This window comes from Musca domestica, unplaced genomic scaffold (assembly GCF_030504385.1).
Source record: "Musca domestica strain aabys unplaced genomic scaffold, Musca_domestica.polishedcontigs.V.1.1 62, whole genome shotgun sequence".
In the NCBI taxonomy this organism is placed as follows: Eukaryota; Metazoa; Arthropoda; class Insecta; order Diptera; family Muscidae; genus Musca; species Musca domestica.
Window position 1 is genome coordinate 677,338 of NW_026712369.1, and position 17,167 is coordinate 694,504.

At 35.7% G+C, this 17,167-nt stretch overlaps 4 protein-coding genes across 7 annotated transcripts in view; 2 read left to right on the plus strand and 2 right to left on the minus strand.

Annotated features, from left to right (window-relative positions):
• Nucleotides 1-451: 451 nt before the first annotated feature.
• LOC101898257 (WD repeat and FYVE domain-containing protein 2) lies at nt 452-2,189 on the minus strand. Its single transcript, XM_005182394.4, has one exon. The coding sequence runs from the start codon at nt 1,973-1,975 to the stop codon at nt 752-754; it is 1,224 nt and encodes a 407-aa protein (XP_005182451.1). The 5' UTR covers nt 1,976-2,189; the 3' UTR covers nt 452-751.
• Nucleotides 2,190-3,713: 1,524 nt separating this feature from the next.
• Nucleotides 3,714-5,028, plus strand: LOC101898080 (DET1- and DDB1-associated protein 1). Its single transcript, XM_059129563.1, has 2 exons — nt 3,714-3,866; nt 3,934-5,028. Exon 2 carries the CDS (start codon nt 4,204-4,206, stop codon nt 4,510-4,512), a length of 309 nt encoding a protein of 102 aa, XP_058985546.1. The 5' UTR covers nt 3,714-3,866; nt 3,934-4,203; the 3' UTR covers nt 4,513-5,028.
• Nucleotides 5,029-9,138: 4,110 nt separating this feature from the next.
• On the minus strand, nt 9,139-9,950 carry LOC101897911 (NADH dehydrogenase [ubiquinone] 1 beta subcomplex subunit 9). Its single transcript, XM_005182392.4, has 3 exons — nt 9,758-9,950; nt 9,538-9,680; nt 9,139-9,468 (listed from the first exon to the last, which is right to left on the minus strand). Exons 1-3 carry the CDS (start codon nt 9,853-9,855, stop codon nt 9,275-9,277), a joined length of 435 nt encoding a protein of 144 aa, XP_005182449.1. The 5' UTR covers nt 9,856-9,950; the 3' UTR covers nt 9,139-9,274.
• Nucleotides 9,951-11,257: 1,307 nt separating this feature from the next.
• The window catches only part of LOC101897747 (DNA-binding protein RFXANK), an 87,901-nt gene continuing 81,991 nt past the window's right edge, over nt 11,258-17,167 (plus strand). For 3 of the 4 annotated variants that reach the window (XR_009343856.1, XR_002194478.2, XR_002194479.2), the window contains exons 1-3: nt 11,258-11,411; nt 12,610-12,980; nt 13,046-13,479. Coding sequence is in view for 1 of the 4 variants with exons in the window: in XM_011293753.3 (XP_011292055.1) it covers nt 12,618-12,980; nt 13,046-13,414 (732 nt within the window). In the remaining 3 variants the exon portion in view is untranslated. Of the gene's footprint in view, nt 11,412-12,609; nt 12,981-13,045; nt 13,555-17,167 lie in introns of those variants that run through there. The other variant, XM_011293753.3, reaches the window with a different exon arrangement.

The following is a 17,167-nucleotide window of genomic DNA, read 5'->3' on the forward strand; positions in this document are numbered from 1 at the left end:
TCTGAGATAATGGTCAGTCAGGTCCATTATCTCGGAGACAATGGTCAGTCAGGTCCATTATCTCGGAGATAATGGTCAGTCTGGTCCATTATCTCGGAGATAATGGTCAGTCAGGTCCATTATCTCGGAGATAATGGTCAGTCAGGTCCATTATCTCGGAGATAATGGTCAGTCAGGTCCATTATCTCGGAGATAATGGTCAGTCAGGTCCATTATCATTGAGATAATGGTCACTCAGATCCATTATCTCTCTCTGAGTAGCCTCAGCTTCTGATATAAGGGTCAGTCAGACCTTTAAACTTTAAGTTTTAAGGCCTTCAGATCCATTATTTCTGAAATAGTGAAATAGTCCATAGTTCCTAATGGAGTAACCATTTAGTTTTGAAATCTTTCAATACCATATATATTTCAAACCCACCTCCACACACCCTCTAGTAAAAAAATTTTCAAATTCATTTTTCTTTTAATTTTTATTAGAAAAAGAAACACCAATTTCTTTATATATATATCATTTATATATAGAACATTTGATTTTGTTGATTTTTCAGTCCTTAAATATTAATACTTTATTTACATTATTTAATAATAGTTTATAAAGATTTCTTTCGTTTTCTACACACGTTTATAATTTTTCTTATTTTTTTTGTTTTGTAAATATATAATAGGGATATAAATCGTCCTTCTTTTCGTATCGCATCCATAATTTCGAATTATAGAACTACCATGTCGTGGTGTGTCATGAAAAAATGTTTTAATCCCAAATTGTATTTAGATCCCAAATCTTAATAACACGATCCTGACCAACGGTCAGCAAACGTTTTCGCTCCTCCTCCAAGTCCATGTAGACAATTGAGTGTTTGGCATCGTGGAAGGAGGCCAATGATGGTCGCTCCACCGTTTGCAGTTCGTTGTAACAGGCATTGCAGACACGCACATCAAACTCAAAACCCATTATGGGTATGTTGATGCGATTCTGCGAGCAATTATCGCATATGGCCCGGCCACAGTTGCGGCAGTGGTGTTGACGCAAACCGATTTGTTTTTGATCCATCATCGAACGGAAATTCCAGAAAAATGGACGGCTACAGATCTGACAACTGTTGGATTCAACCCAATTAGGAACTTCTTTGCGCATGGCATTCATTTCCCAGAATACAACGACATTATCCTCGCCACAGCTTATCAATTGTTGTGTGTGATTGGCATAGGCCAGGGAGGTGACCTTGTTTTTGTGGCCTTGCAGTTCGTAGGTTGTGCCACGTTTACCGCCCACATCCCACACAATCACCGACTGGTCACAGGCACCGCTGAACAACAGCTGCGGCCCCTCAACCCATTTCAGGCAGCGTATGGCTGCTGTGTGGCCCTTGAAGGTGGTTATCAGCTGCACCCCTCCCTGGGCGTCACAACGCAACATGGTTATCTGGCCAGCATGATCACCAATAAATGCATATTTGGCCAAGGCATCGAACTGCAAAGCCGTACAGGGTGTCTCAAAATTGTACTGTCCAATCTTCTTGCCGGTCTCGGAGCAGTGATATGCAAATGTTTTGTCCTTACTGCAAGACAAAACCCAGTTGTGGGCTTTCGAAAAGACCACTGCCATGACGCGGGCCTGATGAGCCAAATGATCCCGGCAAAATGTCAGACGATTACAATCCTCCGATAACGTGTTCTCTGTCACGGTGCCATTCTCTTGGCCCACAAACAGTTGACGCGTTTCCTGCAAATAGTACAGGCAAGTGCAGCCACTGGGCATAAACTGACAAATACTGGGCCAATATTGGCCCGAGTCTCGTTTCAGCCACACACGTATGGTCTTGTCATCCGAAACGCTAATAACACCATTTTCACCCGGTATTAGTATAGCTGCATTAATGTCATCGGCACTGCCCTCCAATTTGCTCAACAGTTCAGGTTTTTTCGTGCTAAAACGTTCATTGCGCTTGGGTGATGGCTTAATTTCCGCTGCCATATTTGTTCTTTTTTCGTTTAATCGTTGTTCTAATCGGAAATTTCACTGCTTTCTGCCGTTATTTTCGGGGCGTATGAATCACTAATTTGTTGATATTTGTCGTCGTTGCCTGGATGTGTTTTTAATTCCAACCCAAAGTTGATAATTAACAAAATCTCGAATGTCAGTGATGTCAAACAGAAAATATTTGATTGTTTTTCGGTGATGAAAATGTACCGAAATTGTACAAATGTTGGGAGGAATACCCTTTAATGCAACCCTGTGTTGCTCTTGTCATCATTGGTGTTGACGTTAACATTGCGCCTTTGACTATCGATTACATATTAGGCCTGGTTATCGATATTGCAATCAGTTGGAGAAGGACCGTTAAATTTGAAAATGTTGCGAAAGGCAAAGTAAAGCTATGTTTATATTGCACGTGTTTAAATAAAATACGTTGTTTACATTGAGAATTCTATCAAATGTGTGTCAAAAGTCATATTTAAAGAAGTTGTCATGGTATAAGAATATAGGTAGAAGCATCGACACAGCTGCTGGGACAATGAACTGTCAAACCAATTTTGGAATTTAAAATGTTGAATGAGAAATTACTTAAATTAATAAAAATTGTTGATAAACACTAATTATAATAACCTCCAAATCACCTCGTATTAGAAAACATATAAAAATCTGCGTTTATTTGAAAAAACATTGAACATTTTTTGACATATCAATGCTCCCAAGCGTTGATGCATCTACCTGTATTCTTCTGCCATGGAAGTTGTCAGACATTAAAAAAAAGAATGTCATTTAGGAAGGAAAAAAGAAAGCCAATTTTCGTGGCGAAAATGTGGCAAAAATCATCAAAATACCAAAAATTGGGAGGTAGCGTTATATGGGGGCTATACCAAAGCGTGGACCCATACATGCAATATTTCACCACAGGAACTAGGACCCATCATGACCTACAAAAACCAATTTTCAGACAAATCCGCGAAAAAATGTGGCAAAAATAATCAAAATACCGAATATTTGGAGTTACCGTTATATGGGAGCTATACCAAAACGTAAACCTATACATACAATGTTTCGCCACAACAGCCAGAACCTATTATGACAAAAACCAATGTTTAGACAAATCCGTGAAAAATTGTGACAAAACCTACAAAATAACGAATATCGGGAGGTACCGTTAAATGGGGGCTATACCAAACCGTGGACCTATATATGCAATGTTTAGCCACCGCAGCTAGAACCCGTTATGACTAATAAATACAAATTTTTAGATAAATCCGTGAAAAATGTGGCAAAAATCATGAAAATACCAAAAATTGGAAGGTAACATTATATGGGGGCTTTACCAAAGCGTGGCACCATACAAACAATATATCCTGATATATACTAATATACAATAAAATCTGATACTTTTTTTAGTTTTATTAGTTTTTATTTCCAATGGAGAAATTTGATTGCCATTCACAATGAAATTAACGGCGTTGAAGTAAATCGATCTACAGAACCCAACAATTAATAAAGTGTCAAAGGCGAAGGAAGAAATATGACAGAAAAAGTAGTTTCCGTGCTCTAAATTCAAAAATAAACTCTAGAGAGATAACGGTTCCTACACCAAAAGTACATGCAAAATCTTGCATGCATTGGAACACCTTGCTACAATACAAATGTCAAATAACAAGAGAACTATCGATAGCAATAACAAAGTGGCGATTTCAATGCAAAGTACCCAACTATCGATAGTGTCATTCATTGTTTGTCAGCTCTAGCAAGCAACACAAAAAAGAAAAACTAAAGACAAAGCAGACTTACCAAACTATTCGCAAGAGTATTTAACAAAATTCTCAGATTTATAACAATATTTTGGAAAACGAATTAACCAGAGTCAAGGCTCTACATAGTACCAATACAAGGAGTGAATCACAGTGGCCAAAAATAATAGCGTGGTCTCTTCCACTCTATTCCAGCTAAAGAAGAAGAACAATAACAACAAATACAACTAGTGATAGCAGTGAGCTAAGCAATAATAAATAGAAGACAAGACATCAAATTGAACGCCCTCTTCTTGTTTGGTGGTGTGCCCTGTTTCGAAATTGAGTTTTCTTGAAATTTTCCATTTGATCGACGGACAGTGGTTCAGCTGCCTAGCTGCTGTCTACATCGACGACGAGAAGGAAAACAACTTTACATCCCTTAGCATAAAAACAAACACACACACACCCCCACTAAAGACAAAAATGTCAGTGACCGACTTTATAAAGGGCCTGCCCTGTCACAATGCCGAGAATTTTTCCCAATTCAATACGGAGCATGCTATGCGTACCTCACAAAAACGACCATCGGTCTATCTGCCCACTGATGACTATCCCTCGGAACAACATATAGTGCTGGACAAACGTTCGGTGCTGCTGCGCTATTTAACACAACAATGGGACAAGAAAATCCTACCCAAGAAGCGGGATCATGCTAATGATGGCAGTACGAACAACAGTGGCGGTGGTCCTGGCAACAATTGTAAAAAGCGTCCACGTCTGGAGGCTGAATAAGAGTGATGAAGACTTAATTTGTATTTATGTTTGATGAACGGAAGGAATTAATGCTGCTGGCTGCTGGATTTCTGTCGTGATGAAACTGAGAGATATGTTTTGAAGTCATATAAACATACATACAACAACAACAAATACACTCCCGCATATGAAACAAAATAGAATTCAATACACATAGTTACATACATACATAAAGAACTAAATTATTTAATTATCCCCCCTCCCCCAACCTTGGGTTTCTCTTGTATGTTTCTGTTGGTTGTTTTTTTTTTTTTTTTTTTTTTTGATAGAGAACAAAAAGAACGCATCTTAATTTTGTTTTTGTTAAATTTCTTCTTTTCAATTTTTTTTTTTGATCGAACTTCTTCCCCCCCTTTCTTTGGCCTGAATTAAACACAAAACTAATTTAATAACGTACAATAGTAACTAGTATTTGAATGATTTCGAATTAATAAAATCTATAACTATTTATAATTTTTTTAAATAATAATAAAAAAAATCCAAATCGAAAATAATGATACCGATGTTTGAGTGCTGTGGAAAATGGAGTTGCAAGGTCGAAATAAAGGGTTACGGAATTGAAAAGATTAAATGTAGACCCAATGGAATGTGGAAGTATTATGGAATAATACTTCATCGTTGATGCAATGCATGTCAAATCATCATTTCGCAATTCTTTGTAATTTCTCATTGGATCAGCTAAGGGGAGAACAGGGTATACATCGTCGGTATGTACGTGATTTTATGCAAGTTTTGGTTCTGAACTGGGATTTGGCTTTACTTGTGAGAAAACAGGAAACAAGTATTTTTGAAAAATATCTAGATATTTTAAAATTCAATTTTATAAAGAGGTCTTATACAAACCAACTGAGCCAAAGCAACGTATTTTTTCTAAAATAGTCTTAAGAAGCCATCTAAGCCATTTGGGAGTTTTTAAAAATATTCTCTCAAGCACAAAAAAATTGGATTTCTAGGAATATTTTCTCATGAAACTAACCAAAAACAAGGCTGATTTTCAAAGTGAAATAGTTCAGGGATTTGTAAAGATTTTCAGGACCAAAAAACACCTATATTTTAAAGAATATTTTTCAATGACCTATGCCAAAAACAACGCCGATTTTTAAAGAGGATAAGTACGTCAATTTTAGACATTTTCTTAAGGTCCAATAAACGTGGAATTTTTAAAGAATAAATAAAGCTCAAAAAAAAAAAAAAAACGCGAATTTTTAAAGGATCAAAAAGTGGATTTTAAAAAATATTTTCTCAGGACCAAAATACGTATATTTTTAAAGAATATATCTCAAGGTTATTAATTGGATTTATAAAGAATCTTGTCAAGGACATTAAAACTTGGATTTATAAAGAATCTGGTCAAGGACGAAAAATGTATTTTTGAAGAAAATGTTGTCAAGGACCAAAAGACAGAGAATCTTGAAAATGTTTTTCTCAAGGACCAATAAACGTGGATTTTTAATTAATTTTTTTCTCAGGAACAGAAAAACGTGGATTTTTTAGAAATCTTGTCAAGGACCAAAAAGCGTGGATTTTTTTAAAAAAATATTTTCTCAAGGACTGAAAGAAAGAATTTTGAGAATTTTTTTCTCTAGGACGAAAACACTGGATTTCTGAAGAATATTTTTTCAAGGTCCGAAAAAAGTCAATTTTTTATGAATATTTTCTCAAGAACCAAAAGTCAAACAATTTTGAAACTTTTTTCTCAAGGACGAAAACGTAAATTTTTGAAGAATATTTTTTCAAGAGCCAAAGAAAGTCAATTTTTTATGAATATTTTCTCAAGAACCAAAAGACAAACAATTTTGAAAATTTTTTCTCATGGACCAAAAATGTGGATTTTTGAAGAATATTTTCTCAAGGACCAAAAAACGTGATTTTTTTAAGAATATGTTCTCAAAGATCAAGATATGGATTTCTAAGGAATATTTTTTCAAGGGCGAAAAATGTTTATTTTTGAAGAATATTTTCTCAAGGACGAAATGACAAGGAATTTTGAAAAAAATGTTCAACGACCAAAAAAGTGGATTTTTGAAGAATATTTTCTCGAAAACCAAAAATTCAATTTTTGAGAATATTTTCTCAAGGACAAAAAAGTGGATTTTAAAGGATCTTGTCAAGGATCAATAAACTTGAATTATGAAGAAATATTTTCTCAAAGATCTAAGCCAAAGAGCACAAAAGGGGATTTTTTTAAAAAATATTTTCTAAATTTTTAAAGAATATGTTCCGAAGGACAGATTTAAAGATTTAGAAATATGTATTTCAAGGACCAAAAAACGTGGATTTTTATTGAATATCTCTCAAAGATCAGTGGACCAATTTGAATTTTTAAAAAATATCTCTCAAAGACCTATGCCAAAACCAACGCGGATCTTTAAATAAAATGTCCTAAAGGACCAAAAAACAATTGTTTTTTAAAGAATATTTTATAAAGGATCAAATGTCAAAGATTTTTGGGAATTTTTTCCTCAAAGACCAAAAAACAAAGATTTTTGGAATTTTTTGTCTCGAAGACCAAAAAACAAAGTTTTTTGAATTTTTTTAAGGAACAGAAAAAAATGATTTTGGGAATTTTTTTCTCAAGGAATAAAATACAGATATTTGAGAATGTTTTCCTCAAGGACCAAAAACAAAGATTTTTGAGAATTTTTTTTCTCGAAGACCAAAGATTTTTGAAATTTTTTTAGAACCAAATTTGGGAATATTTTCCTCAAGGACCAAAAGACAACATTTTTGAGGATTTTTTTTTCAAGGACCAAAAGACAATGATTTTTGACACTTTTTTTCTTGAAGACCAAAAATTTTTAAATTATTCTTTTTTAAGAAGAGAAGACAATAATTTTTGGGAATTTTTTTCTCAAGGACCAAAGACAAACATTTTTTAATTTTGATTTTAGGAACAGAAGACAATGATTCATGAGATTTTTTCTCAAGGAACAAAAGACAAAATTTTTTAAGAATTGTTTTCTCAAAGACCAAAGGACTAATATTTTTGAAGATTTTTTCTTAACGACCAAAAGACAATCATTTTTTAATTTTTTATCTCAAGGACCTTTGGGATTTTTTCCCCAAGGACCAAAAGACGATTTTTGAGAATTTTTTCAAGGATAGAAAACACCCTGCTGGGTTACGCCCGTGTTTTGATGAAGATTTATTCTGCAGGAGTATTTTTCAGACCCTATTGGCTGTAATTGGGGATTTATGTTGATTTGGCTAGTGGAAAATTTCCTCTTTAAAGGGAACAAATTTGGGGTTCACCCTAAATATAGGATAAAATGGAAATTTTGGTCGTAGTTCACGGAAAAGTCCCAAACAACACCCACTAATTACGTGGATTGGGCTATAATGGGAACCAAATTAACCAGAGTGGAGGACTTCTCCAAAATTGTAAAATTTTAGATATTTTTTTGGAAATCTTCCTTAAAAATCAAATTTTTTGTCGGCACGTCCAGAAATGGTTCCGAGGGACATTTTTTAACTACGTCTATGTAAAGTGGCATTTGTGTCTTTCACTGCTATGTGCTCTTTGTTCTGGATCTCTATACAGAAATAAAGCCAGGTTTTAGGCATTTGAATTTGTGAAAAAATTTGCTCCAGGAAAATATATCAGTAAATAAATTTTTAGGAAAAAATGCCAACTAATATTTTGTCTGTTCCAGAACTGTAAGAATGGAAACATTTTTTACTACGAATCTAAAAACGAAGAAAAATGCAAAAAATTGGGTTCTCGCAGGTTCTGGAACAAAGTAATTCCCCTCCGATTAATGAAAATTAGAAGATATTGACGATTCCCATTATCATATTTTGTAATAGACAACTTCTGACAAATTATATATTTTATAGTTGTTCTGTTCTCCAATCTGCAAGCATCTTCCAATTTTTTTTTGATGTCATAAAAAAATTTTGCGTTTCTGGAACTGTGCAAATTTGCTTTCATGTTGGGAGATAAATAGGGTTAGGTTGAGTTTAGGGGCTATGGTTGGATTAACCTAAAATGTGTATCATATGTAGCTATTTTTAACCTGATGACAGGAAAGTAATTTTTTCGTGGGGGAAATACACGATTTTTCGAACCAAAGTTCGGATTCAAATCCAAAGTCTCAATTAAATGATTTTTTCACTGATATCTTCGGAACTACAAAATTTATCAGCATCTTTGGCATAATTTTGGGAAAGCAAGAATGTTGTATGTAGTACTTAATAACCCATAATGGGTTCATTTTCGACTTTTTAAGATTTTTCAAAAAGTTTCGAATAGCTTTTCTTGTATTACTCCGGAATCGGTTCCAACAATCACCATCATATGACAAATTATTGGTATTTCGTTAATCTTTCAAATTATACATTTTGTAAATTTCCGTTTTGTAGAACTGGATAAAACCGAGATTTTGTACCCGAACTTTCGGTTAAAATGACCGGGTATTTCCCCCCACCAAAAAATTACGATGCCGTAATCTGGCTAAAAATATCAACATGTGATGAAAATTTCAGGTAAATCCGGAAAAAGTCCATTAACTAAACTTGCTCCGCAATCTTGATTTAAACAAATACTCTGGTCTCGGCCGGCAAAATATTTCATTCAACTTTTCGTAATATTTTGAACACAATTCATTATTGTTGTTGTTTTTTGTTTTTAATTTCCTTATTTTTAATTTTCTAGTTTTTCTTTACAACAATGTTGCTCGGCGATGAATAAAATTCACCACTGCACATTTCCAACACAACACACATCATTTCCGGCAATGCTCTAATGATGTAGATCCTTGGGATCTGGTTTGCCATACTGCTGTTCCCACCAGGCAACAAATTCTTTCTTGCGCTGTTCACGTTGGGCAAAATATTCGGGGTATTGAGCCTTTTCCAAGGGATGCCAGTAATCCAAGACCCAGTCAGGGGCTTCAACTTCACGTTCGTAGGCACAGCCACCGGGACTGTTGGCCACTGAAATAATTCAAAACAAAAACACCATTAAAGACAACAACAATCATCACCGCAGCAACAACAACTTACACTTGATGGGTTGGTAATGTTGGGTATTGAACAATTCCTGTTCACCGGAAGCCAACAATTTCACAGCCTTGGCCATATCGGTTACATTGCGATTTTCCTCAAAACGGGCACGCAATTGAACAGCCCGGTAACGGTAGATTTCTCTGAAGATGAAGAAATTAGGCACTCCAAATTACATAACCTTTTCGGCAATTTTTTTAACAATTTCGAATATCCTTACCTGCGATCATACCAAGCTTCGCAGTTACGCAAAGCCCTCTTGTACAGGCTTTGGACACGGCGTGTGTGTGAAATAATACCATTTGGTATATTATTCATCGTGTGAGGATTTTCTATGGAATCCTATCGAGCAGCGAAAATTGGAAATGTTTTGCCTGAAAATTTACTCTAATCTAGGGATATATAAGTCGACTTGCGATTAATCGAATAATCGACTTTTTGTAATCAAAGTTCTTAAATCGACTATGGACTTGGGTGAAAACCGAGTAGTCGACTATTCATATTCGATTGCGTTGTAGAAAACACAGCTGCTGGGACAATGAACTATCAAACCAATTTTGAAATTGAAAATATTGAATGAAAAATTATTGAAATTTGTAAAATTTGTTGAAAGTGCATACCATAACAAACCCCAAATTTGTGTCGTGTCTAATTATTTTTATCAAAACATTTTAAAAATTTTGACATATCAATGTTCCCAAGGGAACCGGATGCTAATTTCGGATTTTATAATCGTTTTTGTTATTCCGATCTCTACCATCTTTATAACAAATCTTGTGTCGATGAAAATATTGACCTGTGCCAAATCTGAATGGAATCGGATGTTAATTTCAAATTTTATGAGCTTCATGCATTCTCAAAATATTGACCCTTTGTGAGGGAGGTACCAGAAGGAGTGGGCCGATATATATTATTTATAATCGTTTTAGTTATTCAAAACTTTGACTCTTTGTGGCGGAGGTGCCAGAAGGAATGGTCCGATCTCTACCATCTTTATATCAAATCTTGTATTGATGAAAATGTTGAGATTTGCCAAGTCTGAATGGAATCGGATGTTAATTTCGTGGTTTATGAGCTTCAAGGATATTCAAAATATTGACCCTTTGTGGGGGAGGTACCAGAAGAAGTGCACCAATATATTCCATTTTCACAGCAAACCTTGGCTTAATAAAAATAGTTATTATTTTTTTAAAATTTTATAATTTTGTGGAAAGCTACCTGATGGAGTGGACCGATATTGTCCATTTTCGCACCTGACGTAGCACTGACGTAAATATTAGGATTCGCAAAGTTGGAGCCAACTCGGATGATCCTTTCTCTTTCTGCGCAATAAATTATTTTGACATTTTGTGTGGGAGGTATCCGAAGGAGCGGACCGATATTGCCCATCTCCGAATTCGATTTAAGTTCGACAATAATATTACGATGTATTAGCCAGACAGAGAGATTGGATCGACTCCAAATGCCATTGCAAGAAATTTACATTATTTTCGGTTCTGGAACTGAGAAATACAACATATGTGTATATTTTTTCTTACCTCAAAAGATTAACTTGACAACTTTTATGGCAATTGCTCCAACAATAATTCGAATTTAAAGCGTTATTTCCCCCCAAACACGTTAAAATGGAATGTAAACAACAGACACTTGAATGTTAACATTCCCATTGGAGACTGTCTGCTAACATTGGGGAAAAATGTAAACGCCAAATATTTTCGACCCAAAAAACACAACGCTGCAAATGTTGCAAAGTGAGCGTGTGTGCCAAAAACATAAGAGAGTTTAGAAATAAATGTTGGATTTTAAGTTGTAAATTATCTCGATTTTTCTTGCCGTTAAAATAAATAAAGAGTATTTGTGGTGAGCAACAAAAGGTAAGTCATGGAATTGTCAAAAAGAAAATGGGAAATCGAAGAAACTCCGAAGACTTGTTGTGGAATGTGGTTTATGACAGAGGAAAAATTCCAACGCCGCCCCAAACACATTTCTTGTTTACACACAGGCATACATTCATGCACACGCACACACATATCCATACACACCAGAGCAAGAAACGTAAAAAAGGCGTAGTAAAAGAATCTTACCAAACAACAACAACACAAAGTCAATGGACAAATAGCAGCGCAGTGGGCAAAAACGCAATAGGAATGTAGTCGTGATATGGAAAAGCGCAGGGGAAACCATTTTGGCATTTTATTTATACGTAAGGTTTGTTATGCTTGCTTTGTGGATATTAGCTAATTAAAGCGGAATTGGGGGGCACATGTCCTTAAAAAAAGTTTGACCCTTGGGGGGAGATGTATGCAGCAAGTGTGTCTCTCCACTATTCATCCATCCATACAAAAGCAACGATCCAATGTGCGCAATTTCAATTTGCCGGTGTACACAGCTGTTATTTTTCTTCTTCTTTAGGCAATATGTTTATATAGGTCAATTTCACCATATTCGAGGTGAAATTTCAAAGTACATTGAAAATATGTTGCCACATTTACTGGTGTTTTCAAATTTCCTGGGAAAATTTAATTTGTTTTCACGTGTATTGTATTTTTTCCTCTATGTTTTCTAGAAATGTCATCAACGGTGATGGAATTGTCACTGTGAAAGGTGGGAGAAAGAAAATTAGGGGTTTGTAGGTCGACTTTGAACTAGTCTGTAGTTGGCCAATGGCAAAGAACTCTTTGTAAAAAACCAGTCATTTATTGTCGTTAGATTGTCTTGAACGGAAGGTATTTGAAAAATATTCCTTGAATAATCCTTAATTATTGATCCCTAATAAGAATAATCTCTAAGATAATCTTTAAAAATTAAAATAAACGGAAAATGTTATAAAAAGAAAGAGGGAGATAAAATTAGGGATATATAGGTCGACTTTGAACTAGTCTGTAATTGGTCAATAGCAAAGTCCCCTTTGTAAGCAAACGATATATTGTCGTTAGATCGTCTTGAACGTAAGGTTTTTGAAAATTATTCCTTGAATAATCCTTAATTATTGGCACTTGTTAAGAATAATCTTTAAAAATCAGGATTATTAGAGCTATTATTCCTTTAAGTTTATTTTTCATATCATTTCAGCCGTCAAAATGCCACAATCCACACCAGCTAGCCAGGAGTCACAGCGTCAAACAGATACTCCTTCACCCAATACTACAACCTCAACACCCCTGTCTACTCCAAACTCCTTGCATTCTTCGAGCTTTCTACACGATCATTCTGTGTCGGCAACGGGAAAACATAAATCAGCATTTCTACCATATCGCCCACAGACAACTGTCCTAACCAATCTTCAACGGGGTAACACTGAGGCAACATTCTGTCCCGTCGAAGTAAAACTATCCTTTCATGAACGAGCCGGCCAGGGTGAGGTTACCGATGAACAAATTCTGCAACAGAAAGCCGTAAATATTGACTTTAAAGATAATTTTGGATTTACACCATTACATTGGGTAAGTAATTGGGGAAGTGAGTTTTTCATATCCCATAAATTACTGATATCATCCCTACTTTATAGGCTTGTTACTATGGCCAATTGGCAACGGTACAATCCCTGATTGAGGCTGGTGCCAATATTAACGAAGAAGCCCCCGAAATGGTTACCCCCTTAATACTGGCCGCCTCTGGAGGCCATCATGAAATTGTCCGTTTACTTTTGGACAAGGGAGCGGACTCTTCACACATGGACATTGTGGGGAATACCGCTCTAATGTATGCCGCTGCAGGCAATCATCCTCACACCTGCAATGAGTTATTGTCGCGCGATCCTGATATGACAGCAACAAACGAAAATGGTGATACCGCCTATGCCCTGGCCATTGAGAATGGCTCCACTTTGTCTCAGGCTGTGCTTGAGCAATATTTAACCGCTGTTTTGTCATTATGAAATATACTGTCATTGGACAAGGCGGAGGAGGATTTGAAATGATAGTTGGCAAACACAAATTAAAGGTAAGTGCGGAATTATTGGAAATGAAAGAGCGAAGCAAAGATGGTGTAAAGAAATAAAGACAATATGGTTTTCAATTATTCTGTATATGAAATTTATTGTTTTTTTTTTTATTAGAATTATGATAAATTGTTAATATTAAATACAAATGGAATAACAAGCCTTTCCAATCCTAAAATGTATATTTTGTTTTAAGCAATAACAGACCAAAAAAAAAAAAATATTTTTGTAAAGAGTATTTTTTAAGAACCAACAAAAGCTGGACAACCTGGATTTGGAGTCCAGATGAATTGGATCGATATATTCCATCTTCACATCAGATATTGTGTTAGTAGAAATAATAGGATGTGTGAAATATGAAGAGAATCGGATGCTAATTTCGTATTTAATGATCGTTTTGGTTATTCGAAACGTTCAACCTTTGTGGGGGAGGTACCAGAAGCAATGGCCCGATATCTACCATCTTTATAACAGATCTAGCGATGATAGAAATATTGAGATGTGACAAGTCTGAATGGAATCGGAATGTTAATTTCGCGTTTTATGAGCTTCATGAAAATTCAAAATTTTGACGGTTTGTAAGGGAAGTACCAGAAGGAGTGAACCGAGTTATATCCCATATTAACACCAGACTTTGGGTTAATAAAAATATTGGGATGTGTGAAATTTGAAGATAATCGGACTATTCCATCAAATATTACGATGCGCAAAGTTGAAGCAAAGTCTTTGGGGAAAAAATGTTTCTTTCAATATTTCAAACTTTTGTGTGGTGGGGTGGACCGATATTGTCCATCTCCGAACTCGATCTAATTGGGCAGAGGTATTTTTGAGCTGTATTTGATATATTTCCCCGAATATTATCATTACGGAGTGCATATTAAGGCTGCAGAGGACAAAAACAACAAATCGGATGAAGAATATATATGGGAGCTATAGCTATATCTGACCCGATTTCCATCAAATTTGATACACTTGTTACTAGGCTCAATTTGGTTATATGTGCCAAATTTCATCCAATTTGACCTAATATTACACATATTGTGCAGAATAAACGGTAAATCGGATGAAGATTGTATATGGGAGCTATATCCAAATCTGAACCGATTTCAATAAAATTTTGCCAAGGTATTTCTGAGCTGCATTTGATATATTTCCCCGAATATCGTTGTTACGGAGTTCATATTACGGCTGCGGAGGACAAAAAATAAATCGGAAGAAGAATATATATGGAAGCTATAGTTATATCTGTTCCGATTTCCACCAAATTTGATACACTTGTTTCTAGGCTCAATTTGGTTATATGTGCCGAATTTCATCCAATTCGGCCTAATATTACATGTTTGGTGCACAATAAAAGGCAAATCGGACGAAGATATATATGGGAGCTATATCCAAATCTGAACCGATTTCGATTTCAATTTTGCCAAAGTATTTCTGAGCTGTATTTGAAATATTTGCCCGAATTTGGTTATATGCGCCAAATTTCATCCGATTTGGCCTAATATTACACGTTTGGTGAACAATAAACGGTAAATCGGACGAAGATATATATGGGAGCTATATCCAAATCTGAACCGATCTCAATAAAATTTTGCCAAGGTATTTCTGAGCTGCATTTGATATATTTCCCCGAATATCGTTGTTGCGGAGTGCATATTAAGGCTGCCGAGGACAAAAATAACAAATCGGATGAACAATATATATGGGAGCTATAGTTATATCTGTTCCGATTTCCACCAAATTTGAAACACTTGTTTCTAAGCTCAATTTGGTTGCATGTGCCAAATTTCATCCGATTTGGCCTAATATTACACGTTTGGTGCACAATAAACGGTAAATCGGACGAAGATATATATGGGAGCTATATCTAAATTTTGACCGATTATCTCCAATTTCAATAGGGTTCATCCTTGGGCCAAAAAAATTATTTGTGCAAAATTTCAATTTGATCGGGGAATAAATACGACCTGTACCTTGGTTACAAAAATGCATGGACAGACGGACGGGCGGACATGCATAAATCGGATCAGAAGAGATTATGCAGATCATTAAGAGATTATGGGTCTAACTTGCCTCCTTCCCGTCCCTTCCCTAACTACAGTGTGTGGTGTAGGCTATAAAAATGTTGACAAAATATGACCTCTTAAAATTCTATCAACATGTGTTTCTGGCTGTGTCAGTAAAGGGGTCCCATGTTCCCCATTAGACTTTAACCCCTATGTTATTCTATTTAGAAAATCAATAGATTTTTCTCTCATTATTAACCTCCAAAATCTCTTCATTCAAATTCCTTCCCTGAATCCCTTCCATTAACCAATAAAAAACTCATCAATTAAAATACCGGATATATTTCCCATTCATACTGTTTGCATGACTCCCTTTCTGCTGGGTCCACACGCAAGCTACCATAGCCAACCAAAAAAAAGAAAAGACGTCATCACACAACATTTTATTCCCAATCAATAAAAAAAAAAACTATTTTATTGATGCTCGCCATTAAAAAACAAAGAAGGCAAAATTTGCAACAATGCAGAATCAGTTGGAACAGTATGCAACTAAGAAAATCGAAGTAACCACAGCAGCAGCGCTGGGAGGGAGTTCAAGACTATTAAAAAGTTGTAAAAAAAGAGCATTGCAATGGCTAGAAAATTATCATACATTTTCAACAATTAAGAAGACGAAGGAGAATGGAGAATAGAAAAGAAGGCCAGTGTGAAAAATGCAATGCAGGCCATGAATCCAGACCAGGCCACTTTTAGAGTATTGCTAATACTCACCGATACTCCACCCCAACACAAGAAAGAAAAGACAACAACATAGCACCCCATTGAACATCGAGTCAGAAGCTAGGCTGGCTAAGCAGTCAGCCCGCCAGCCAGCCGACCAGCCAGTTATTGGCGTTTTCCATGGCCTATGCACTGTAGCTTCTAGAGAGTCAGCCAGTCAGGAAGTTGAGGACAGGCCAAAACCCCAATTCAATATATTTTTTTACCCAGCCGATGGATGGCAGCCACAATGAAGAGAAAATTGGTTCATTTTGCATAAACACAACAACCATTCAGTAGCAGCAGAACGGCAACTAGGAACATTTTAAATCGTCAGTAATAATGCAATAATGTGTTGGTACTTAGAGTTACAACAACAATAGCAAAAAAGTCTCGGGAAAAACACACAAAAGAAATGAAACAGAAAATATAAAAAAACAACAAGATCGGCATTCGACGCCAACACGTCATTATTGACATATTGCCACAGAAGAGGCAAAATACCAAAAAACAAGGCGCTGCAATAAAGAAATAATAACCAGTAATGAAAGCTCAAAAGTCGGGCGGGGCCGACTATATGATACCCTACACCACTATGCATATTTAGTAGAGCTCTCGTAAAAAGGTTTATACAGGTCATTTCAGAGCTCTATGAGATGAAAGATATATATGGGAGCTATAGCTATATCTGAACCGATTTTTACTAAAATTGGTGTACTTGCTTCTAAGCTGGTTTCGGTCGGATTTGCCAAAATTGATGCTATTACGGCCATTTGGTGGTCAATCACCCGAAATCGGATGAAGATATATATGGGAGCTATATCCAAATCTGATCCGATTTCGATAAAATTTAAAACAGCTATTCCTGTGCTCCATCTAATACCTGGTACCAAATATCATTCTTGTGGAGTGAATATTACGAATG

What these genes read in the sequence shown, in the direction of transcription:
- LOC101898257 (XM_005182394.4), bottom strand. Translation starts at nt 1,975, where the DNA reads ATGGCAGCGGAAATTAAGCCATCACCCAAGCGCAATGAACGTTTTAGC.
- LOC101898080 (XM_059129563.1), top strand. Translation starts at nt 4,204, where the DNA reads ATGTCAGTGACCGACTTTATAAAGGGCCTGCCCTGTCACAATGCCGAG.
- LOC101897911 (XM_005182392.4), bottom strand. Translation starts at nt 9,855, where the DNA reads ATGAATAATATACCAAATGGTATTATTTCACACACACGCCGTGTCCAA. An exon ending in GAAGCTTGGTATGATCGCAG is followed by an intron (nt 9,681 to 9,757) that starts GTAAGGATATTC and finishes CTTCATCTTCAG; the next exon opens with AGAAATCTACCGTTACCGGG. An exon ending in ACATTACCAACCCATCAAGT is followed by an intron (nt 9,469 to 9,537) that starts GTAAGTTGTTGT and finishes GAATTATTTCAG; the next exon opens with TGGCCAACAGTCCCGGTGGC.